General features: G+C 55.4%; 10 protein-coding genes across 10 annotated transcripts; 4 read left to right on the top strand and 6 right to left on the bottom strand.

Annotated features, from left to right (window-relative positions):
- Window positions 1-39: 39 nt before the first annotated feature.
- Window positions 40-1984, bottom strand: PG986_000615 (uncharacterized protein; the record flags this gene model as incomplete). The annotated part of the gene is made up of 6 exons (XM_066836837.1): window positions 40-202; window positions 265-499; window positions 565-840; window positions 924-1183; window positions 1293-1867; window positions 1913-1984. 6 exons carry the CDS (start codon window positions 1982-1984, stop codon window positions 40-42), a joined length of 1581 nt encoding a protein of 526 aa, XP_066705730.1.
- Window positions 1985-2388: 404 nt separating this feature from the next.
- Window positions 2389-3593, bottom strand: PG986_000616 (uncharacterized protein; the record flags this gene model as incomplete). The annotated part of the gene is made up of 2 exons (XM_066836838.1): window positions 2389-3148; window positions 3235-3593. The coding sequence occupies 2 exons, from the start codon at window positions 3591-3593 to the stop codon at window positions 2389-2391; spliced, it is 1119 nt and encodes a 372-aa protein (XP_066705731.1).
- Window positions 3594-4651: 1058 nt separating this feature from the next.
- PG986_000617 (uncharacterized protein) lies at window positions 4652-5772 on the bottom strand (the record flags this gene model as incomplete). Its single annotated transcript, XM_066836839.1, has 3 exons — window positions 4652-5288; window positions 5360-5620; window positions 5678-5772. 3 exons carry the CDS (start codon window positions 5770-5772, stop codon window positions 4652-4654), a joined length of 993 nt encoding a protein of 330 aa, XP_066705732.1.
- Window positions 5773-6582: 810 nt separating this feature from the next.
- Window positions 6583-7738, top strand: PG986_000618 (substrate binding domain-containing protein; the record flags this gene model as incomplete). The annotated part of the gene is made up of 4 exons (XM_066836840.1): window positions 6583-6776; window positions 6846-6865; window positions 6934-7386; window positions 7443-7738. The coding sequence occupies 4 exons, from the start codon at window positions 6583-6585 to the stop codon at window positions 7736-7738; spliced, it is 963 nt and encodes a 320-aa protein (XP_066705733.1).
- A 976-nt stretch (window positions 7739-8714) lies between these two features.
- Window positions 8715-10017, bottom strand: PG986_000619 (uncharacterized protein; the record flags this gene model as incomplete). Its single annotated transcript, XM_066836841.1, has 2 exons — window positions 8715-9690; window positions 9758-10017. The coding sequence occupies 2 exons, from the start codon at window positions 10015-10017 to the stop codon at window positions 8715-8717; spliced, it is 1236 nt and encodes a 411-aa protein (XP_066705734.1).
- A 1435-nt stretch (window positions 10018-11452) lies between these two features.
- PG986_000620 (uncharacterized protein) lies at window positions 11453-12492 on the top strand (the record flags this gene model as incomplete). Its single annotated transcript, XM_066836842.1, has 2 exons — window positions 11453-11493; window positions 11568-12492. 2 exons carry the CDS (start codon window positions 11453-11455, stop codon window positions 12490-12492), a joined length of 966 nt encoding a protein of 321 aa, XP_066705735.1.
- A 4965-nt stretch (window positions 12493-17457) lies between these two features.
- On the top strand, window positions 17458-19042 carry PG986_000621 (uncharacterized protein; the record flags this gene model as incomplete). Its single annotated transcript, XM_066836843.1, has 3 exons — window positions 17458-17601; window positions 17727-18512; window positions 18629-19042. 3 exons carry the CDS (start codon window positions 17458-17460, stop codon window positions 19040-19042), a joined length of 1344 nt encoding a protein of 447 aa, XP_066705736.1.
- A 223-nt stretch (window positions 19043-19265) lies between these two features.
- Window positions 19266-20060, top strand: PG986_000622 (uncharacterized protein; the record flags this gene model as incomplete). The annotated part of the gene is made up of 1 exon (XM_066836844.1): window positions 19266-20060. The coding sequence occupies one exon, from the start codon at window positions 19266-19268 to the stop codon at window positions 20058-20060; it is 795 nt and encodes a 264-aa protein (XP_066705737.1).
- An 868-nt stretch (window positions 20061-20928) lies between these two features.
- On the bottom strand, window positions 20929-21995 carry PG986_000623 (ubiquitin-conjugating enzyme; the record flags this gene model as incomplete). Its single annotated transcript, XM_066836845.1, has 2 exons — window positions 20929-21855; window positions 21939-21995. Coding segments are annotated over 2 exons (984 nt in total), but the record flags the coding sequence as incomplete, so codon positions are not given.
- A 738-nt stretch (window positions 21996-22733) lies between these two features.
- On the bottom strand, window positions 22734-24145 carry PG986_000624 (uncharacterized protein; the record flags this gene model as incomplete). Its single annotated transcript, XM_066836846.1, has 4 exons — window positions 22734-23124; window positions 23198-23493; window positions 23555-23860; window positions 23912-24145. Coding segments are annotated over 4 exons (1227 nt in total), but the record flags the coding sequence as incomplete, so codon positions are not given.
- Between the last annotated feature and the right edge of the window lie 125 nt (window positions 24146-24270).

Below are 24270 nucleotides of genomic sequence, written 5' to 3' on the forward strand. Positions count from 1 at the left end.
CACATTGACAAAGCTGCAAGGTGGCTACCGGTGTTCTTATCACCTCCCTGAGGAATGCTCTGCTTTACCCTCGTAAGCCGCCAGCTCTGTCAAAGCTTGACGAGCTTCCCTCTCTACGATATCTGCATGATGCGCCGATCGCGGCGTTATCATGCAAGGGAACGCGAGCGGGCTCGAGTTAAACCCGTCCGTAAACGCAAAGCTAGGGCAAATGTCAGCAATTGGTCCAAGCAGTCTCGTACGGTCCATGAGCCGAAGGCTTACATATCGACATTGATATCCTGTCCAGCTTCGTCCTTGGCCGGGGACACATTGAAAGCCCACAGGATTCGAGCGATGTTGAGGTTTACCGACGCAGCTCCCAGATGCATGCCCGGACAGATACGGCGACCCCAACCAAACGCGGTGTGGCCAAGGGTACCAGGAAAGTCGCGCTCTTCGCGAAACCGCTCCGGCTTGAACTCGTGTGGCTCCGGGAAGTCTTTCTCGTTAAGATGGACTACAAAGGGAAGGAGGGTCACTACATGCTCGGTCCTGGCTTTGGTAGGGGCAGTAAATACGTACTCGTCCATAATGGGGCAATGATGGTGCTCCCCTTCGGGATGAACATGCCATCATACACGTCGTCGGCCGTACTTGCATGCGGCGTCCCGCCCAGCACGGCCACGGGCCGCCAGCGAAGTGTCTCGGACGCGATAGCCCTAATGTACTCCAGCTCTTCCATGTCCTCAAACGTAGGCAGCCGATCCCGCCCGACAATTCGGTCGAGTTCCTCCTGGGCCCGCGGGATGAGGTTGTGGCCGAACTTGACGCATGCCAAGAAGAAACTTGCGAGCGTTCCTGCTGTCTATGGCCGGCGGACGAGTTAGTAGACATCAGTCAATCGGGTCTTGTGGTTTGGAGCCAACTTGCCGTTTCGATACCCGCGCCGAATGGCGAGCCAGCGGTGTATGCGAGCTCCAAATCCGACATGCCTAGAGCTTCCTGCTCCTCGAGAAGATGCGTCGTGAAACAAGGCGTTGCGACGCCTCTCGCAACCTTGTCCTTGATATCGTTTAAGAGATCCATATACAGCTGTATGTCCTTGTGGCGCTGCTTGAGCACTTCGGCCTTCCAGGGGGCAAAAACAGTCGGGATGTACTTGAGCGCTGGGTGCCTCTCTGCGGCGTATTTGCCCGGGATGCTATGGGGATAAGGCTCAGCACCTGTAACCGTGGAAGGGTTGGACATGTCCTTGTCCGCTCTCATACCCGGCCATCCATCTCGGGGATATATGTACGAAATAGACTTACTTGACAGAAGTCAACCTCCCCATCGCCTCAATATTCCGCCTCACCACCTCATCGCCCGCCACATCCGTCACCCGCCTCCCATACGTCACCAGCACAATGACCGAAGCCGCGTACCTCTCCAGATGTCCCCGGAACCCTGCGGGGTCCCTAAGCAGATCGTGGACGAGGACCGCGCTCTCGAGCCGCTGGATCGGGCGGTAGGCCGCGCTCCGTCGCTGCATGAAGCCCGAGTGCAGCAGCCGGCGCCAGCGGCGCCAGAAGTCGCCGTAGGGCGCCATGAATCCGCGCAGGCCGCCCGAGAGCAGCTCGCCGCCGACGACGAAGCGCGGCCGCGACGAGTAGACGGCGCCCCGCCGCTCCAGCAGGTCCCACGCCGCGCGCGCGGAGCCCAGCACGATGGTGGTCGGGCCGCTGCTCAGGCCGGGGACGGAGACGACGTCGCCGTACTGTGTGCTTAGCTCGCGGAAGTACAGCCATGGCTTGGCGAGGCCGGTCTTGGCTGTTTTGGGGCCCGGGGGAGGCGGGCGCCGTGGGCGCGGAGTTTGAGGGTTTGCTGGAGCTTGGGATGGGTTAGTCTGTGGCTAGGTGTGTGCAGGAGAGGAGTCGGTGGGTGGGTTTACAGAAGGGTATAGTAAGAACAGGTAGGCCAGAGCACCCGCCAATCCTATGCTCAGAAGTGTAATTCCGAGCATCGTGAAAGCCCTAGCGGTCGGGAGGTTATACAAGGACGATTCGCGTTGAGTGCGGGCAAATACACGACGAGCAACCAATACATGAAGTTTTGAAAGGTTTATACATATACCTTATCTACATACGGTGCATTGCAATACCGAACAGACGGCAACGATGGCCAGTTCTCGGTGCCAAGAGCCGAAGCGTCATCCCCGCATTCTTTCCCCCAAACGACGTAGATCCTGCCAACGCCGCATCGGCAAATCAACAACTACTGCCGAACCAATGTCATGTTGTATGTATGTATAGGGATTGGAAGCCCGTGGTTTCATTTGATTACGCGCTGCTTATATAAACATTTGGAGCTCATGTGCCCAGCTTCACCCCTCTTCCCTAGATAAAAAAACAACAACCCAACGCTGGTCTATACATCATACAAATACCAAAACTTGGACGGCCACCCGTTCTGACCAGTCCCCTTTTCCGGCCACTCGGCAGGCAGCTCGCCAAAGTTGAAGAAGTAGCGGCCCTTGCAGCCGTGCTCCTCACACTTGAGGTCGCAGAGGCCGAACTTGGCGCAGAAGCAGGTGCCGGCGTTGGGGCAGTCGACGGCGGGCTGGCCGAGGATCTGGTGCCACGAGTACTCCATGACGCGGCCGCTGAACTCGTCGGTCAGCTCCGTCGACCAGAGCCACTGCCGGTAGGCCTTGTAGTCCTCGAGGCTGCGGCCGCGGATGCGCTCGCGCGTCGCCGCGAACTGCGCGCCGCAGTGCACGCCCACCGACTCCGGGATCGGCTGCCCGGGGAACAGCTGCGTGTAGGCCCGGGCGTAGGCCGCCTCCGTCTTGAGCCGCTGGTCCGCCGCCGGGTCGTCCCAGCGCGCCGCCGCGTCCAGGTTCGGCTTCATCTCGAGCGGGCAGCCGAGGAGCCAGGAGCAGCGCAGCGTCGAGAACCCGTGGCTCAGGACGTAGGGGATCCGGAATTTTTGCAGGACAGGGACGCCGTCTGGGTGGGGGTAAGTAATTATGTCGATGGTTTTCCCCAGGACGCACCGGGGCTGAGAAAGGGTGAGTGTGCGTGAGTGAGACTTACCATACATGGGATCCTCATTATGCCATTGGTATCTGCGCCCGTGGATGAAAATGACCACGTCGGGCAGCTTATAGTAATTATCAATTATATATCTGCATGTTGAATTTTAGCTTACGAACTTTCCAGAACCTTGGGAAAGCAGGATGAGATCAGATGAAGAAGAGGGTTCAGCCCATACGTTAAGTATACTGTGCTCTCATGACCGATGTTGTGCTTGACGGTCAATGGAGCATAGGGATCGTCGGCCACGTAGATGTGAGCTGGGTAATGGGGGAAATTGTCGGCGATCCATGACGTGTTTTCGGCTTTTACCGACGAGACGACAAGCTCGATGCGGGCATTGGTGTGCTCCTGGTCCTGCTGCGGCGTCGTCGTCGGAGCCGCCCACGGGTTCTTGTGAGCGTGGGCTAGGGCGGTGGAGAGCTGCTGCCGGGTCAAGCGGGTGGCGGGGAGGTAGAGCCAGGAGACGAGGAAGAGCGAGAGAAGAGCTGCGGAGAGCGCCAGTCGACGATAGGATCTAGGACCGGAGCTATACATGGCGTGAAGTTACTGGCAGAGGCGCGAAACCATGATCATCGACGGCAAGTTCTAAAAAAATTATGGAGGAAAAGGCAGAGCAGGAGCAAGGATCAAGGGAAGACGGGTATCTGGTTGGAGAGACCCTTATGAAGATCTTTTGACTCTAGCAGGTTTTCCTTTTTCTTCTCGTGTTTCCTTTGTTTTTCTAATTTGCTCCCGTCTCTGGCTGTGCAGAAGTCGTGGAAATTTGACAGGTTGCTGCGGTTTGGACGTCGAAGGCTCGAATCAGAAACCAAATTATGAATGGGGAACATGACGCGCCATCATCTCACGACAGTGCATGCGTCCCAGCAGGGAGGGCCGCCGTGAGGGCCTGGCAAAGGGATCGCCAGGGGTTGCAGAATTGGCCATTGGGCCAATCATGGGCGCGGCCAGACAGTTGAGCGTGAAACATGGACAGGCCTTCCAGGGCATGCAGGCCCAAAGGCCCAAAGGCCCCAGTGCCAGGGGATGGCCCGGAAGGAAGGAAGGCGCCCACGACGCCCACGACGCCCACGACGCCCACGACAGAACCGACTAGCCTGCATGCAACGCTACTTCTTGCCAGCCTGGCCCGAGGTCTGCTAGGCCTGCGAGGCCTGCGAGGTCTGGAGTTGATCTGATCTTCCCCCCTGCTTGGTGCGTGCAAAGGAAACGTCTTTTCGGATCTGCAACGCACACGATACCGCTAAAAGTGTTTGCGTGCCGTTTCAAAATCGCCAGAGATCGCCCCCGCCGCACTGTATCGTGTGCAACCGACCGATCTCATAATCTCATGATATCCCTCAATATTCACTCACTGTCATATTCTGGCTATAAAGGTGTCGCTTGATCATCTCTCGCTAAGGTGAGAGAGGTCTTCAGGCAGAACACAGCATGCTGTCTGAGGGAACTTCCTGCTGCACCTAAGGCGTCTTGGCAATGTTGGTCGACCTGACTTGCATGAATTCTAGGCTAGGCTAAGGCTAGGTTAATGACCGTTGCACCGGTACCTATTTCATCTCCAACATCCTCCCATGCGACAGGATCAACCCGCACTACAACAGCCTAATTCGGCCAAACCGTCTGCTAAATAGATCGTTCCAGTCAAACAGGAGACATAGCTGAAAAAGAACCAGATAGCCGAGGCCGGCCACCAAATACATGACATCGACGCTGACACATCCATAAACATAGAAGAAGAGCGCTAGGAACTTCCCGACGGTCATGTGCTGTCGCTCTCTGTGTAGCTCGAAATTCCCCCGTGTTCTATAGAACTGCGACACGGACAGGAAAACCAGCGCGACAGATTGCATGGCAATCGAGGTGATGCTGAGGGATCCACGGGTTCCCAGGCGGCCCACCGTCTTCATCTGCTTGATAAACTGGAACACCACCAGGAATGCATCCGCCACGCACAGAATCGTGATCCATATGCCCCATACTACGGTAAACGAGGTTGAGTGACGAATGTGGTCCGAAAACGAAGGCAACGCGCCCACGAGAAGGAAGCCCAACGAGATGGGCAGGATGACTGCAGCATAGGTCCCAAGTATGAGTCGCATCCGAGCGGACGTCAATTTGTGCGCGTGCGCCTCTTCCGGGAGCCAGTCCGACATTCTACGGGCTCGGGCTTCGTTCGGACCCGGAGCCGTGACGAGAGGCACAGTCCGATAGCGGATAAAGACCGTGAGGCTTGGCGTCCGCTGTCAGTATATCATTCAACGTGCCAAATTCCACATAGGAATGGAGAGGGAGTTCCCTACAGTACGACTGAACAGAGCCATTGCACGATGACCTCCACAAAGCCCAATAGCGCCGAGTAGCTTTCCCAACCCCATAGTTGGTGGCTCGCTACGCAGGTGAAAGCTGGAAAGGAGACGCTATGGCTGAGCCGGAGGGCTAGCGTGGTCGTGGAGAAGAGGCCATGGTTGAGGACGTAGTAAGGCGATATGCCCTTAGTACCAGTCCGTTTGATGCCAATGTATTGCGGCACGTATGCCACGATAACTGACACGCATAGTAGCCTGCATATTTGCGATGAGCAGTCTGGGGAAGGACAGACAGACGGAGCGAAAGCTTACGTTTCGAGGACGGTGCGCGTGGTGTTTTGGTACTGTGACAGATCCTCGCAGGCCGGTGATGTCATCAGAATGTCACCCATTCTCCCCCGTCGCATTACGGGACTGCTTGAACGCAACGAGATGATGATTCCTAGTATTAGGCGCCTGATGGGGCGCTTGATCGAAGGCAGAGATGGATGACAGAGCGTGGGGTTGACATGATTCAAGAGAGAAAGATGTTGAGGCCTGAAAAGAGGCAGGCCAAACAGCTGACGGATGAGAAAGCATGGCCTTCCTCCAATTTACTTAGTGTGAGGTACATACCTGTACGTATAAGTAGGCTGGGTGTATGTAAGCAGCAAGCATGCGCCTCCAAGGCACACCCGCCAAACGAGAAGAGGATTCCGCGCGCAGTCCTAGCGCTGGCGTGAGGACACGTCAAATGTTCTAGACCCGAGTTTCAGGCACCACCACGGCCGAGTGGGTGTGTCGGTATATTCAGCGACGGCTGGTCAAGCAGCCTATCATATTGGTTCAGGACTGTGTGGTTGTATCCAATCTATTGGAGTGGCTCATATTGAAAGCCTTCGTGATGGTGTCTTTACCATCTCACAGATTCCACGTACCTAGATATGCAGCACAAGCAAGGAGCGTGTAAGTAATATATTTGACAGTCTGATGGCAGCTAGCATATATCAATCAATTTGGCTGCCTGCTTGTGATACCCAAACGAAGAGAAGTATTCTGCTGTGGTGTTCTCACTAAAAGCTCCATTTGCCCCTCTTAGCCCACCCCTGCTGCTGAGGGCACCCCCACTGCCCACCACTGACCAGCACAAGGCAAGCCGACGTCACGCGTTGACTGCCCCTCGCCTCGGTCCTAACTAGTAAATGTTTGCGCCAAAAGCACGACTCTCAACCAACACAATGTCGTCGGAAACAAGCAGGACTGCTATCGTCACCGGTGCTACCGGCCTGCTCGGCCGGCAGGTCACCCGAGCCTTTGAGCGGGCCAAATGGACCGTCAAGGGTACCGGATTCTCCCGAGCCGATGGTGTCGACGTTCTGAAGGTCGACCTTGCCAATGCCGCCGAGGTCGAGAAAACTTTGGATGCCGTGAAGTGAGCAACACGCCCCCTTGACCATACATAAGTTATGTATTTACTGATCGGTGTGATAAATCGAAACAGACCTCAGGCCGTAGTCCATTGTGCGTGAATACTAAACTGCCATATCCACCCAAACCACGTGGTCCCCGTTACTGACATACGGCCATAGGCGCCGCCAACCGCTTCCCTGACAAGTGTGATAATGACCCCGAGGGGACGCGTGCACTCAACGTTGCAGCTACCAAGTCGCTCGCAGGCCTCTGTGCCGCACGCAACATCTTCCTCATCTACATCTCCACTGACTATGTCTTCCCCGGCAAACCTGGCGATGCGCCGTACGAGGCGGACGCCAAGCCTCAGCCCACCAACCTGTACGGCCAGACCAAGCTGGACGGCGAGCTCGCCACGCTGGAGGGGTACGAGGCCGCTGGCAAGTCGGGCTTGGGGGTCGTGATGAGGGTGCCCGTCCTCTATGGCGACGCCGAGACCCCGGCCGAGAGCGCCGTGAACGTTTTGATGGACGCGGTGTGGAAGGCTCAGGAGGAAGATGCCAAGATCAAGATGGACCATTGGGCGTTGCGCTACCCCACCAACACCGAGGACGTGGGACGAGTCTGTCAAGGTAAGTTTCGTCGTGGTCGTATGCCTCTGTTTCTTCTCACTGACGGAATTCTGCAGACGTTGCGGTGAAGTACCTGGAGACCCAAGATCGATCTTCCATGCCCAAGATCCTGCAGTTCTCTTCCGAGGACAAGCTCACAAAATATGAGGTCTGCAAGGTCTTTGCCGATATCATGGGTCTCCCCATCACAAGGATTGAGGCGAACGCCGAGGGTAACGACCCCAACGCAGCCGTGCAGCGACCATACGACTGCCACTTGAGCACGAAAGCTCTGCAGGACCTCGGTATCAGTGTCATCACGCAAGACTTTGTTGGCTGGTGGAGATGGTCTGTAAGGGCATTCAGAAAATGAGTTGTCTATGGTTAATAGGCTACAGGGTGCCATTCTAGGGTATACTCATGGAATGCCCTGTATTGTCCGTGAGGAGTGTACATCATGGACATATCACGAGTGTCAACAAATACCGACATATTCAAGTTTAACAGTAGTCTAAAGCTCGTAGCGACTTTGCAACCACTGTTTTCGTGCCCTCTGATCCTCACCTTGGCGGCATAGACGATGTTATCTCGGAAATATACCTTGGCACTGCCCTGAGAAGGAGGAAACTCAATTCGCTCAAGGCCGGTTCCTGTCATATACCAAAGATCCTAGAACTCGACCTCGACAACAGCGGAATGAAGTATCAGTGTTTGAACACGCACAAGTTGGCTAATGACGTACTCCAGGCGGAGTTTGGAGAGAGTGTTGAGGCGGTTGGGACGCCCGTACGATTCAACGCAAGATCATTCCACCACGCACAGAACGATGCGCGGCACCGCCTCCACCTCATGGCCAAGCCAAGCTTGGCTTTCGGGCTTACGCCGACGACAATACAAGTCAGACCACGCCGCTGCCGATCTCAGACGGCCCGGAAAGCGGTGGCCCGCTGCAGCAAGCCCGCGAGCAGGCTAAGGGAGACTAACTGCAGAAATGGTATCATGTTGAAATTGGCGATATACCACACCATGGTACCAGACGAGGCGAGTGGTCACTGGTACCTTCCGAGTCGATGGCAGTGCCATGGAAGTTGGGGAAATGTTGGTAGTCACGTAATGCGAACCCATGACGAGCGCAAGAGATTTTGTGCGGCACTACTTGAACATAGCCTCGATATAACGGAGCATTCTGAATCGTTGTCGCGAGGGTGGTATTGCCAAGAATCTTCCGAAAATGATACCTGACGTTCAAAGAACCAATATCGGGTGTGAGCGTGGGTTGAAATGAATTCCGCTATGCGTATATAAATAAAAGAGTTCAAAACGCTATATGCAAGTATCTGAATACTAGATCACCATACTTTCCTCGATGCAGATCGAAGATCGTCCACGTTCAGCATATCGACGCCCTCGGTCGTCAAGACGTGCCATATGCTGTTACGCAGGCCAATGGGCCACGCGGGCAAGTCCCAGTACCGAACGACCAAGCCCCTCCTGTGAGCGCCCTTGACGTGGCCCCGGATCGTCCGCAGCTGGTCTTTCGTAAGGCCGGCCCAGACGCGACCCACGGAGGCGCCGAAGCTCACGCTGGCGTAGTGCGAGTTGGTGTTGTTGTAGGTGGTGGGCGCGGTGACGGGCTCGCTCAAGTCCGGGTCCTCCCACATCCTGTCGAGCGGGGCGTCGAAGAAGGCGTCGCGGTACGTCGCGTTGGCCGTGAGCAGGTCGAACGGCGTGTTGCCCGTCCCGACCACGGTGACGGGGCCCGGGTGCACCGTCCCGTTCTCGACGTACGTGAGCCAGCCGCGGGACCGCAGCGGCTCGAGCTGCCGCAGGACCTCCGGCCAGGCCTTGGCGCCGTCCGTCTTGATGTCGACCAGGAGCGTCAGGGACTGGTCCGGGTCGACGTCAAAGACGCCCCGGCTGGCCTCGGTGTGGTTGTCGGTGAACCGTGTCTGCGGGTTCGCGCGCTCCAAGATATCGACTAAGGGGTTGATATAGAGCGACTGGAAGGTCCGCGCCTCCGTCAGGGAGGACCTGCTGTGACCGACGTACAGGGTGGAGTTGCCCTCGTTTAGCCAGACGTCGGCCTCGGTGCCGATGCAGCCCGCGTGCAGGGCCGAGAAGAGCGGCACCTTCCTCCAATAGTCGTTGTGCGAATGGCATTGTATCGGCTGCACGTCCCGGAGGAAATCGGTGGGATACCATGCCAGGCCTTCTGTGCCAGTTCCGGGCTTACCCCAGTTTGCGAAGATCTGGTCGGGGTCGGGCTCCAGACCCCATAAGCTTCGCGATATCACCAAAACTAGATCAACCATCGCGACTATGCCTCTGAGGCGCCCACTGTATTAGTGTAGTTCTCTAAGGCGACATGGGGGATGACACAAGCCAGACTCACAGTATCATTAACGACCATATAGTACCGCACATAAAATAGCCCATGGTCCGTCCTTTCCTCCGCTTGGGTCCAGCCGGCCGCCTTTCGGAGCCCGTGGCGTTTTCTTCATCGAACGATGTGGCCGAAGACTCTGCTACGCTCTCACTATCGGAGCTCGACCGTGTTCGGGTATACACAGTTCTCTTTCTATCCATCCTATCCAGGAACTCGGCCAGAGTCCGCTTCTCCTTTGCCGATACACTCGGCGAGTGGTCGGCCATGTTAGTGGTGGTGGTGTGATGGTGGTGGTGATTACCAGCTATAACGGGCGGTTTGAGGTATACATATGTTAGATAAGGATACAGCTGAAACCTGGTGAGGGCGGACGAAGGGATTCTTGTAAGCGGTGTGTTTGTGTAAGAATAGCTGGGGTGGTCACTCCGGTGCGCTCAGATGACGTGTGTGGTGCCGGTGGCTATAAAGGGTGGATCTGCAAACAGGCGATCAGCGTGTTATCCGGCGTGTATGTATGACACCGTAGAGCTTATATCGTGTGATCTTCCACGAGGGAGGGGAGGGGAGGGGTCACCAAAAAGAGTAGAAACTGGGGAGTCGGGAATACAGCTGACGGGGGCGTATGCGAGTACTAATACTACTTAATCAACAGTGACCCCCCCACAGCCGGCATATCGTTTCACTGCTGTCGAAATGCGTGATGGAAGCTAATCTGGAAGCATCCAAGTACCGCAACCTCGTATATGGCGTCCCTCCCATCAGGCGTCTGGGCCCTCATGGGCCCCGATCCCGCGGGCGTGGTGTTTGGTCCCTAGCATCAGTGACTAGGTCAGACTTGGACTGAAGCAGCAGACGAATGAGACAGTCCAGGGCCCGCGGACTCCCCAGCTGGGAGGGCGTGGCTTTTTAATTGGGTACGGCGAGTGCAGCGGGGGCCACAGGTAGGATACAATGCAACCTCCATCAGCAGCACATACCTGTAGATGATTTGGGTACGGGAAACTAAATCAACGAACAAGGTCACGACATGCATGCGAAAGCGATGGGGGTAATCAAGGTTCTTGGCATCATTTCATAGCAACCGCGCATCTTACCTTAACCTCGCCAGGGCAACTGTCCGATCATCCCGACTGGATCAACAACGGCGCTGATCCGTGGCCTTGGCGTTGGGTTCAGGCAGCGCCATACTCAACTATCAGAGAGACAGGTTTCAACCCATCCCATCACAGAAATGAATGTTAAGCGTCACACCTCTTGTTGTTTCATTTCGATCCGCAACCGGCACTCAGCACTTCTCCAGCTGCCTGCTTGCAGCACCAACGTTGCGCTGACTGGAGCTGTCGGTAGCTGCAGACGAGGATCCACGGTGCTTTCTAGTGGTTTGGGGCAAGGGGAGACGAGGAGGGGTCCAAATGGATCGGGGGTTAGCAGGGTATGGAACGTGGCTGGTAAGCTACCTAGAGGGCCTGGAGGATTCCTTGGCAAGCGCATAAAACAAGCCTTGCTAGCGCTTATAAATAAGTATGGACCAACCTTGTTCGTGCTTACCTTATCGATAATGGGTCCTTTTGCTGTGATTGGAAGGAAAAGTTCGAGGCCTGGCTCCGGCTAGACGCTCAACTTCAACGAGGTTTCAGGAACGGGCGGGAATCCTTACGGCAGTCAAGGACCAGAAACACACCCAGCGGGTCAACCATCGCGATGCCTCACAAACACACAAGAAGAGAGAGGGATCCCTCGACGTGAGTGACAATGGCAACACACATGGGTGGAAATCCGCCTTGCGGCTAAGCTAACCTTCGCATCATGAGCATAGATTTGATCTACCGCCCACGCAAGTAGCCAAGTCCTTGCCGGTAACGAAGTCGAAACGAAACAGTCGCCAGGACATAAAAGAGTCCAGTAAAGATGCGCCGCCCAAGAATGCGAAGCGGAAGCGCGAATCAAGCGAAAAAGACGATGCGCCCCGCGCTTTCAGACGGCTGATGGCCCTATCCGGGGGCAAGAGAACACGCTCGGGCCTGGATAATGGCGAAGACCGCGACTCAAAGAACAAGAAAAAGAAGGCGAAGGCCGCAGCTACTGCCGCGGCATCAACCGAGGCCGAGGTGAAGGAGGCTATCGAGATACCCAAGATCAAGCCAGGAGAGCGAATGGCAGAGTATGCCGCCCGCGTCGACCAGGCGCTCCCTCTTGGAGGCCTGATCGGCAAGACGACGAAGCAAGGCAAAGACCCTCTCGGCGGGAAGGTATGGCGCACAAAGAAGGAACGGCAGATGCACAAGCTCTACGACGAGTGGCGCGAAGAGGAAAGGAAGATCAAGGAGCAACGGGAGGAGGAGCTCGAGGAACAGGCCGAAAGAGAGGCCGAGGAAGAGGAGCAGGGCATCAGCTGGAAACTTCCCATGGAGCTCAGGGCAGCTGGGGGCAAGAAGGGCAAGAAAGGCAAGCGAGCCAAGCTTCTGGGCGAGTCGAACGATGCCGAGGAAGACCCATGGGCGGAGCTGAAGCGCAAGCGAGGTGAGAGGCCGAAGCTGCATGACGTCGCGAAAGCGCCCCCAGAGCTTCCTCAGCTTAACACGGCGAAACTGCTCAAGGTCCGCGGCGCAGGAGTCTCAGTGGAAAATGTGCCCAAGGCCGCAGGAAGTCTGAGAAAGAGAGAGGAGCTGCAGGTTGAGCGAGAGAATGTCATTGCAGCCTATCGGAAGATGATGGAAGGCAAGAGTAAAAGTGCGCAATAGGCGCATGGTTATGGGCTTCGTGCAGAGTAGATCATTAGAAGCAGGCTACATCCTACCTAGTTTGCTTCTCGGAGTCTGGCCACGAAAGGGGTCGTTGAAGCGATCGTCAACCTCCATTGTGTCATTTGCTACCGCTTGCGATGCTGTGTATGTTGTTGATTCAGTGGTTGATGTTGATAACATGATGATTGACAAGTAGGATCCAATCCCATATGCTGACCTGAGCTGTTCAGTGTAAAGCAACCTTGAAAGTGATGAGTTGCTCCGGCACGGCACGGGGTGTATGAAGCGACGGTGAGGGGCCGACCAAAAAACCAGCCCCACTTCCTACCCCACGGTTGAGGAGCTCCAAAGCGGGTGTCAGACTTCGCTCTGGGCTTTGGGTTTGCCAAATTTTCATGCAGAACCGAACTTCGAGTCCAGCTGCCGGCCGTTTTCTACGCTCGATTTTTTTTTCTGCTTCCTGCATTTACACGAACAACAACGTTGCTACGTTTTGGGGACCATCAACACACAAAACAAAGCAGACCAGGCTGCGAAACTGAGAATTCCACTCAGATCCGAATTTAACGCCTCACGTCAATCTGCAAGCAACTTGTTGTCGCGTTCGGAGAAAGCAGCGACCACAAACTCACCTATAGGTCGACCCAGACCCCTGTATTTTCGCCAACCTGACCACGATTTGACCAACCTATTGAGCGGCATCTGAATGAAGCTCGAATCAGCAGTTGGTCCGACAATGGTAAATGTGCAGCCGTAGCTGCGCGACCAAACTACTTCCCACTATCAGGCGTCTGGGAGGTGGGAAGTCAACCCATCATCAGACACACTTGCACTTATTGCCCCTAATTGCCCCTAATTAGATGTACCAACGAAATCGAGACTATGGATCGGGGACTCGACGACTTGGTTGAGTGGCTTCTTACGGAGATTGGCTTCTCGGGTCTGCAAGGTAGGCTCACCTGTTTCGCTTGCCATATCCCGATCGTACTGACCTGTCGACCTTTAGGTTTCTCGCCTCTTCACTTGGTCAAGGCTGTCAAGACATTCTACACCCAAACTAATATCGAAACTGAAACTTCTGGTGCGGACGCGCAGCTGCCGCTGCCTTCTTCTGAAGTTGTCAACAGCCAAGAAGTGGGTGAAAGCGACATCGTCCAAGCAAGTGTTGTCTGGAATTGGCTTACAGCTCGAAACGATGTGATCGTTGGCGACGATAATCGCTACAAGGGAATCTCCCTCCAGGAGGCACTCGATATCTCCGGCTATGTCCCTTCTGGAAACCTTAGCCAAACATCAGCCAGAGAGAATGAAACCCCCAAGCCAGCGGCTCAAGGTTCTTCGGCAGGCAACGAAGGTGCTGGCACTGATAGTCGACGACCCGGAAAAGCCGTCAGCAAGATCACACCACGCTTGCATCTGTCGGAGGAGAGGTTATGGAAAGCGATCACTGGTCATCAACCCGATCTCAAAAAGGTTCCCCAGTTCGAATGGCAGGCGTTAGTCGCCATTGCCTCTGTCAGGGAGGTCGGAATCCTTCAAGGTGACCTGGTCAGGCTCACTAACCAAGACAAGCGCTCACTTCCTACACGGACGGACGCACTTGCTCGGAAAGGCTATATCGTGAAGCAACCAGTAATGCTCCGAGGTTGTCGAACAAGTAAGATCTGGTTGGCCCAATTTTCCCACCATGCCAAGCAGGAGACTATCAATGAAGGACTCGCATCTGCCAAAGTCGATTTGTCCAGGGAAACCTTGACCAAAGACTGGGAGCCGGTTCCCTTCAGCCATTTCTGGAACGGCGCCAGGGTTGATCACATCGCACTTGCGCAGGGCTTTCTGGCCATAGTGAAAGCATTCGGCAAGATCAGGTACTGTGACATCCGTATCAAACTCGATATCGTAGGGAAGACCTCACAGATGCGGGCGATGGGAAAGTCTTCGAGATGGTTCGCACACCGCGGTATCGTCGAGTTCAGGCCGATGAAAGCTCCTGACAGCAACCGAGTCTTCAAAGATTGTGTTGAGTTCATCCGTGATCCAACGGCAGAGGAATGGCAAGCCTTCAGGAAAACCCCGACAACCAGAATGAGGTTGAAAGATCCACCTTCTCGCCGCAAAGACAAGTCAGCGACATCGCTTCACGATTCGGCCAAGACAGGCTCTAAGCTATCTCGCTCGGCTCAGAACGAGTTGAAAACCCAGCAGGCACTCATAGCAAAACTTCCCAGTCCAGCTATGATCAGGCTTTCGGCTTGGAACCCATACAAACCTCTCATCAACACTGTTTTTGACATTATCAAGCGTTCTGGTACGGAGGGCACATCGAACTTGAATATCGGATACTTCCTGCTAGGATGGCCTTATCGAAAATGGATCTTCTCTATGACAACTCTACTTGGCCAACAACGTGTACACCCCGAACACCTGAAACCCTTTTCGGTCACTGCACAGCTTGCTCGACGCGGGAAGACCATGACATACAGCTTCTTCGCAACCAGCAACATCAAGCCAGAAAACGGCAACGCGAAGTTACCCCCGGACGGAGAACAGCAAGAGACCGCTGAAAATGCAACAACCTCTGATGCTCCACCGACCGACCTTAACATCAAATATGGCTTCTCACGGCCGTCTGCGAAGGTGTTCTTGAGAAATTCTTCAGCCAAATACGTCTCTATGCCAAAAAAGCAGGAGTTAATGCCATCGATCGAACCCTCGGAACCCAATACACCAGATAAGCTGATAATACATCGGACCCGTCGGCCTAAGAGATGGCAGCCCGGCCATGGAGAAGAGAACTCGGCTTCTGAGCAGGTTAGCGAAACGCCAACAAAGCGGAAGCGTTTACTCAGGGGCAGAAAATCTTCGACTCCAAGATTGGTTGGTCAAGTTGAAGAGACGCAACCTGAACCCATGGATATAGATGATCCTCAACCGGCTGAAACTACCAGCACTGTTCCTTCGTCGAGCGAAGCAGTGCCAGAATCTATGCCGCCCCCTCCATTACCTTCAGGGGTATTTTATGGACGGCAGAACTCACTGGGTCCTCAAAAGACCAAAGGCCGGAAACGGAAATCGTTAGTCTTGGTGTTCAGGCACCCCTCTCTGAAGAAATCGAGCGAGACCGGTCAACAGAACGTAGCGCACAATGATCCATTGGATACGAGCTCGGAACAGGTTCAACCAATGCCCAGCTGTGGTGCGGAGGATCCAGCAGCGGCTGAAACGGATCCAGTCGCCGAAAGTACTTCCATCGGCACTGAGCATCCTACTACTCCTATACCCGAAGCAGCTCCGGCAACCGTTCTACCAGCTCGTCAAGAGGATGCCTCTACCCCGGCTGAAGGTCCTGGACCGAGTGCGTCGGCTGATCAAGAGGATATCTCTACTCCCGCTGAGGGTGCAGCGCCTCGTAATAAAGGCTCTAAACGCGGCGACAAGCGATTCACCTGTGAGACGTGTGGTAACAGTTGGAAGAATACCAATGGGCTGGAATATCACAAGAAGAAGTCGCAATCTACTTGTAACCCGAATTGGGTACCGCCACCGCCTAGCCTTGAGATCCTATCAGTTCGGCGTGCAAAGCCAAAGGAGCGTTCCATACCAAAGATGCTGACCACACCTTCCAAGAGCCCCAAGGTAGACCAAGAGCGCTCCCAGTTGGTGCTACCCACCAAACGCCCGAACCGTGCTCGTCCTGAGACCCCGCAAGAAACACCACCCATAAAAGGGTCTCAGTCAAGCCAAAGCACTGTTCTGCTCAGCGTCGGGCAAATACACAATGGGCCTGGTCTTTCGGCAGCAGGAAGACGCGTTCCACCTGGGGCAAACGAAAGCTTCAGAGGCACTGAACAACTTTCCCACGTTCATACTTCGGTTTCTCAGCCGTCGGTGGCCAAAGCCAGTCCACTGGTACCAGAACCAAATATCGGTGCTGAGCTCCAGGGAAGCCATGCACGCCCCGCAAGTGGTGTGGCATCTACAGGGGCTATATCGACGCCTACACCAATGCTTGATTTGGCGGATCGTGCAACGCCCGATCATCCATTGCCAACTCCTAAACATAGTGTAACACCGCAAGCCCAAGCCTCGCAGAAAACGCCCTCCAACAGCCGTAATATTGGTGGAACTGTTCCCGTGCTAGCAGCTCAACGCGATACAAAGCAGCGAAGTAGCAAGGCGACAACTGCACAGAGAAGAATGCGCACGACGAGTCTTATCGAAGAGCTCCTTCGCGAGAATGGGGGGCTTTCCCTGGCGATCATGCGCTGCATGTTGTGATCTCATCTATTTGGCCCCGGAGATTCAACGACGACGTTGACCCGCCCGATCAAAGAACTTGTGATATCATTGTTAAGAAGATGATAGGGGCTAAAGTCATCAGGCAGGATCATTATGGCTTCAGGGACTATCAGGGAAATGTTAAGTCCATCTCGGTGATATCCAAAGCCAGTGATGGTCAAGGAGAAGAAGCGCTCACGGAAAAGATCCTGGGAATCAAGGCGAAATCCATAGAGCTATACCCTGATCCTTATATCCCTCCTGGGTTGAGTATGCTTGGAGGGCCAAACCAAGCTGAAGCTCTTGGCATTGGAGAAACAGGATCGATACCTACCGCATTCACGAGTATTGCCAAGGGCTCTATACGGAAAAGCGTACTTACGCTTGATTATCATATGCCTGTAGAGGCGTCAACTCTGCCGCGGGGGGTATCCACGACGGACCGATTCTCGGCGTCTGATTCCACCAAGAGAACACACCAGGAGTCAGTAGGACTCAGTCAAGAGAATCCGTGGCCTTCAAAACGACAAAAACTGGAAGGAGATGTTCAGGAGAGCTTCAGTCATGCCTTACTTCAAGAGCCAGGCTTGTCTCTTCGCCCGGAACTCACATCATATCCTTATCCGATGGCAGGTCAGTTGGCTGACCACCAGACCGACGGTATGGAAATTGACGCCACCGACAATGCCCCTGGTCGTGGGCGCGGACGTGGTCGCGGCCGTGGGGTTGGCCGAGGAAGGGGGCGGGGACGAGGGCGGGACAACACCACAGGCCGTGGACGCGGAGCTGGGCAAGGACTGGGCCGAGGCCGTGGCCGTGGTGGCAAGCGTGTCAACGTTGCCCTCGATGACGATTATTTCGCTCGCCAAGCTAATGCTGCTAGATACACTTGGGCTTCCGAAAGCGATCTCAGTGTACTCTGGAACCTTGATGCAGATCTGCCCAATGTGCAGCGGGCCATTCAACTCTCGGAATCGACACGGGGGCTTTACCCCCAGCCCTCCGACTTCACAGGGATGCAGCAAGACGACTCTGATGACGATGACGAGGATATATTCCTTGCCGAAGTACCGCCACAGGGTGACGACGTCTTGTCAGACGAAAGTGACATGGCGGAGGCGTGTTCGAATGCCAGCCCCAACGTTACTATACGTTTCGCTCCCGCGAGGCGGATCGAAGCTCTTGGTGATGGGTCTTGGCCTGCAAAACTCCCAAAGGGACCAAGACCTGGCGGCATTGGTGAGAGTTTTGCCATGATCGGCAAATTCCCGACGTCGCAATGGTTCCTCAGGGAAAATCTGCCTCAAAACGCCCAGGAAATGATAAGTATGGCACCAGATGCCAGCCAGAGACCTTCACAGGCTCAAGGCCTAAAAGAGCCCAGCTATGAAGACTTTGTCCAAAATCTCATGGGCATTGAAGCATGGGAACTTTCATCAGAAGGCGTCTACCTGCAATTTTCTGGCACAGCTGCGCCCGAGTACAAATTCATATCTCTTGGTGTCGGCGAAAAGCACATGAGCACACTTGTGACGTCGGAACTTGAGTGGCAGAAAGACTTGCAGTACACGGCCGCCAATTTGCCACAGGATATCCTCGAGGCGCCGTTCGATGACGAGGTATGCATACCCCAACGGGCCGGTTCTCTGGCAGCAGGTGAGCTCATGGCCCAGTCTGCTCCAACACCCCACGCATTCCAGAAAGATGCTCTCGAGCAAGGCACAGTGGAAGACCCCCTCGTAAGAAAAGAAAGTATACACGTCGACGAGGGCCGATAACAATACGTCGAGATATTGTGTACAAGACTCGTTCTCTTAGCGAACTACCTCCGCTATCCCGGGGTCGCTGGAACCAGCGCAGTGAAGCCGCTGCTGAAGTCGGCCTCTTTGATGGTGAACACCACCTACTAGTTGCTTTTCTTGTGCTCAAAGCACTGGTTGGCGGCGTCGAGAAGATTGTCGATTGGGGGATGCTCATTCGGCTTTTCCCGCAAATGTCTCTTTCTGGTCTGAGGCGGTTCTGGTCCAAGGTGGGGAAGGAGAGAAAGAGCTTCATTGACGCGTTCAATGCGCAATTCCCTGCTGCATTCTTGGAGGCCTACGAGCAGGGCAAGCTGCCTCCAATGGACTACGACAACCTCGGGGCGTACGATTGGAAGACGTTGATCAACTGGGCCGCCAAGCTCAAGACGCACCAGCAAGTTGAACTCCCTCCTCGGCGAGAAGTGCTGGAGGACCGATACTCGCTTCAAGAGCCCCCCCGAGATTGAAGCCAGGTGGCGCGATGAGTGGTTTGGACCCATAACGTCCGCCTACGCGCGCATCGATGGCTCCGGCGGCGAACCGTTGACAGTCCCCTTGGGTAGCTATTCCGACGAGGATATTATCATGAAACTGGCAATTTCGTGGATTAAGGCACTCTGTAACAGCAAATCGCGTTGCACGGTCGGCGAGGATGTGCGAGATGGTCTAGCAAAGCTTGGGGGGGCCAACATGGACAAGAAGTCACTCAACACTCTGCTCGAGAGGGCCGTGTCGAGTCTGATGCACGACCGAGTGATCTCTAGGGTCAAAGGCAAGTTCATGGGGCAGGTCTTCAAGCTCAACAACAACTTTGAGAGGCGTGCCGAGAAGCTTGCCAACATGGAGAAGTTTGCCGAGGCTTCGAGATTCAAGTCAGAGCTGGACATGTGCTTCCGCAGCGGCGAGACCATGCTCGTGCCGCTCGATGCAAACGCCGGTACTATTATGGCCATCATCAATCTCCAGGCGCAGGGCAGGATTGTGCTCCAGCATGAGAATTTTCCGGATGTGCCCTTCGGCTTTGAGCCCAGCAACTATGAGGGCCGCATGTTCCCCAAGAGCTACTACAGCTTCGATGTGAGACTTACCCCTTCGGACAAGTACCTCTACAACGAAGACATACCCATGGCCATCGAAGCCAACCACCTGCCCGTCCCCGAGAAGGGCCCTGTGGGCGAGCTCCCCATCTGGCGTGACTTCTTCGGCAACCTGGAAGCGGAGCGCTGGGTCCAGTACGTTTGCTTGGTGGTGTTTGCGCTCGCTACCAAGGGACCCCTCAACGCAAAGAGCGCCGCCACACTGCTCCATCCCATGGTCGAGATCTTCGAGGTCAACCTGATCGTCCAGTGGATCCAGAGTCTAGGAATTCTAGAGTTGACTGCAGGTAACCACGGTTGGACAGTGGGCGAATGGTGGTGGCTCGTTATTGGCAACATGGTAGACCTAAGGGGAAGGGGGCTGCAACGACATAGTTGTCGCTGGTGATGAGTCGGCGACCTCAGCATACTCGGCGATGCTGATAGAAGCAAGGAAAAGACGGCTGTGCAGGGCTGAGGGCGCAGCGGCCTGTGCCGCACCAGAAGCATGTGATACCCTAATGCAGAGTGCCACAAGCATCTGCTTTGTACAAAACTCTTGACATACAACAGCATGCACATATGATGTAAAGTCTACGGAAGGGAAGAAGATAGTAAATAGATTTCTTGATAACCAACCCTCGAAGCCCTTGCCTACTGTTTCCTTATCACATAGCTTGCCTTCGATGGGTATTGATCAATGCTTTGGTGATGTTGTGACCCCCATTATTCCTCTAGACTAGTTTGCCCTGTGTCTATTGGAGAGCCAGTGCAATAAAATTGGTTCAGCCATGTGTGTTGGGATGTGAGTGGTGCTTCCTAACGCATATAGATGGGTGAGCAAACAGAGCTCCTTCTTAACGAGAAATGGAGGTTGTCTGGAGAAAGCCCGGCATATTAGCAAGCAGGAACAACGAATTCAATGGGGTCCGGCATCCCTCAGAGCTGCGGCAAGTTCACAGTATACCTTCACTCGCCTCTGGTCTTGGATCAAGTCCAGAAAGTACTTGAAATCACCGCATTGGACGCATAATCCATGAATTCTACTGATACCTGCAGAGGGATAGACAAGCTTCAATTAGGTAGAACAGGATCGCGTAAGTTAGGAGCAAACGCAAGCTCCCTCCCTCCCTCCCTCCATGTACCAAAAGTTCAAAACGCCAGGCGCCACGCCGTGCCAAATTCAACCTATCCCGTAAATGAAATACTGGTTCCCTAACCGGGGGCGTCACCTATACCCGACCGGGTGGCCTTCTCTCCGTCTCTCAGTAACCCACCAAGATCTTGAGGAGCATGGCGATCAGCAGACCCACAAGCACCATGATGGCGTAGTCGATCCATACAGGCACGTCGGCGTTAGCACCCCTGTTCTGGTTATTCGCCATCGGCCACTGCGCAGCAGCCGCCGGCGCCTGGCCCGGCGCGGGTCCCGGAAGCGGAATCGTCCTGGTCGGCTGCGGCACACCCTGGCCCGGTCTCGCAGCCGGGATCGGCGCCGTCTGCACAAAGCCCTCGGCCAAGTGCGCCGCCTCGGCTTCCTCCTCTCCGGCTGTGGTAGCTGTGCTGGTCGCCGGTGTCGCGCGCCCTGCCGCGCTGCCACTGCCACTGCTGCCAGCATCCCCCGCCGCCGCCTCGGGCGCCTTGGTCTTCTCCATCATCTCGTCGCGGAAGCCCATCCTCAACTCGGCGGGTATCTCGACCTCCTCCCTCCTGCGCTTCTTCTCGCCCTCCTCCTCCTCGTCGAGGCGCCGGCACTCCATCTCGACCTCCTTGATGATGCTCTCGTTACTCTTGCCGCAAGCCGCGCAAGTCCAGCCGCGAGACTCAGACGCCAGCCGCCGCCTCACGTTCTCGGCCGAGTTGAGCCCGCCGATCTGGCCCTGGGCGTCCGTCTCCATGAAGGCGCGGAGGGCGACGAGGGCGGTGCGGACGCCCCACGCGGGCTGCCACGTCTCCTCGTGGTGGCCCGAGATGCTCAAACAAATCTCGCGGTTGGCCTCGAAGCGGCCCGAGGGGGTGCTGAAGCGGAACATGGGCGGGCGCAGCGGGTACGTCGGCGGCAGCACGATGCGGCCGTGGTAGATGCCCTCGGCGAAGGCCGAGTGCGGGGGGCCCGCGCAGCGTGAAGTGCCACTCGAACAGGTCCGTCTCGAGGGGCGTGGCGGTGTAGTCGGGCGAGGGCGAGGAGGACAGCTCGGCGGCTTCTTTTACTGTTGGCGTGGGTGCGTCGGGTTAGCGGATCGTGCATTTCTCTGCTGCCCGCCAAGAGGGAACGAAGGGAAATTACAAACTTACAGATGCGCCGTATGGTGGGCGATTTGGAATTGAACTTTGGTGTTGCCATGGTGGCAGCGATGGGGTGCGCAATTCGAGGGGAAAACCGGCCGATCAAGTTGGACAGATGAAGATGTGGTGTTTCTTCAGGTCGGTGGTCGGTAGCTTCAGCTACCACCAGCGGTCATGAGGTGATATAATTGACAGGTATGGTGTAGGTTCCTTAGGTCGTTGGGAGGTATGTAGTTGGTTGAGCAAGGGATGTAGGTTGACGATGCGCCAATCTGTTGCGACGTGGAAAGCCAGGTGTCGATTAAGGTCGTGCTAGTGGCCGTTGAAAGAATGACGACAGCTGAGGTGGCATTGTCCAGGTCCAGATCCTCAGCTCAAGACGGTAACACCCCGCCTGCCCGCTGCTGCTGCAGTTGACAGGGTCCCTGGAAACTTACAGTAGGTTGTAGAGGCTATAAGCACTAATTTTAGCATTCCAGTACCCACCTGAGGCACTGATGAGTTTCAAAAGCAACTCAACATTTACTGTAAGTAATCAACTAACTGCGGAAAATCAAATGTAACTATTGTGCAAACTACCCGATCGAATTATCTGCTGCAGGGAGCCGGGTCATCTAGCTAGAGATTGATGGGCTTCGCCACCTCTGGCAACACCATCTAAAGTCGCACTGGCATTGAGTTCAGATTCTCTGCCCAAGTAGGTTTCTGCAGTGTGCTAAAATCACAGTATGCAGACACCTCACCACTCAGATGCATCCTGTCAGTGAATGTCCCGATATCCCCCAACAGAGCTTACTCGGGCCGAAGACCTGGGGGAGACGCCACCGTCGTCTTCGCTGTGCTGCTTCGCAGGCGTGGCAGGTCCCTCAATGGCCTTGTGGCGAAGCTCGGGAACGAACTCGGCCAAGATGTTCGGCGGAATCACATAGTGAGGGACGTTGAAGGCAATGCCGTCGGGCCTGGCCATGAATACGTCAATCAGTCCGCCACTGACGTTGGCGATGAACTCTCGAAACAAGTCCGAGTCGCGGATCCGGCACTTCCTGCTTGCCGACTCGGCATGGAGGATGGCGTCGGCCATGCTGGCAGAAAGGCGGGAGCAGTAAGGGCAAGAAATGCGTATGTCCTTCTGATGGGCCGGAGACTTCAGGTGAGTGGTGAGTCCTGCAGCTCGCTCAAACTTCTTTCTGTCATCATGTCAGCAAATGGTACCCTCCAGACGCACACCGATCCGATCCGATCCAGGTCCAGTGGACTTACCCGCATCGAAGATGGGGACACTTGTACTTCTCAAAGACAGGTTCGTAGAAGACGGCCGGGTTGTAGCCCTGCTTGTTAGGGTCGTTGACGCGATGATCAAATCGCTTGGTCATATCGACCGGCATGTCACTATGCTCCTGCTCCAGGTCGCGGAAGAGCTGCTTAGGGGTGGGCCGAAGGTCGGGATATACTGGGTCCTCATTGGATGCCCATGGACCAGCGTCGTGTCCGTCGTCCTTCTCCTCGAAGGCTTGGTTGAGGGCGGCCAGGTTGTCTCCGGTGAGCAGGTCGGGCGCCTGATTGACGCCCCCCGCGATACAAGTCGGGCTCGTTCTTGGGGGTCTCGGGCTCGCGTACCAACGGGGAGTCACAATCCTCTTCCCACTCGACAAAATTGCGAAACACTCTGTCGGGCTGGAACCAAGGACGAATGTCGGCGTTGACTTGTTGCTCGCTCATCTCGTGGAACAAGTAGTCCTCGTTCGCCGGGTTCATGCTGCCCAAGCCCTTGACAAAGTCGATCCGTCTCTTGCGGGCCTCGTTGATCATCGCGGGTTTGATTACTCTGCATTGGTTGGTCTCAATGTGCTTCATCAGACCGCTAGGGCGGCGGAAACCCGAATTGCAGCCAGGGCATACGAGTTCTTGCTCGGGTACATGTCGCTGCGTTACAGGTCAGAAGCGTACTCATCAACAGCGAAGAAATCATATTACCTCAGCATCGTGCTTGAGCAAGCTAGTGCCGTCGTAGAAGTTGATCTCGCACTTGGTACATCTCCAATGCGAATTCTTGTACTGATGCTGGCGGAGTTCGGTAGCGGAAGCAAAGATGTCGTCGCACTCAGGTCGGGGGCACGGGTGGGAAGCAGTCTGCTGCTGGGTGGGCGCTTGAGAGGCGTGTCCGGCAATACCGGGGGCCGAGAAGGGAATGACGTTGTTGGCTGCCATGATTGCGGCCACAATGTGTGAGAGGAAAAATCTTGCCGGAAGGGCAAGATGAAGAGGAATTTTAGCAGGAAGGGAAATTTCTTGATGGTCTTGGAGCAGAGTGGTGCCCAACTCTGATCGGTCAT

Source organism: Apiospora aurea (genome assembly GCF_038362705.1).
Source record: "Apiospora aurea strain CBS 24483 chromosome Unknown utg000001l_segment0_segment0, whole genome shotgun sequence".
Classification (NCBI taxonomy): Eukaryota; Fungi; Ascomycota; class Sordariomycetes; order Amphisphaeriales; family Apiosporaceae; genus Apiospora; species Apiospora aurea.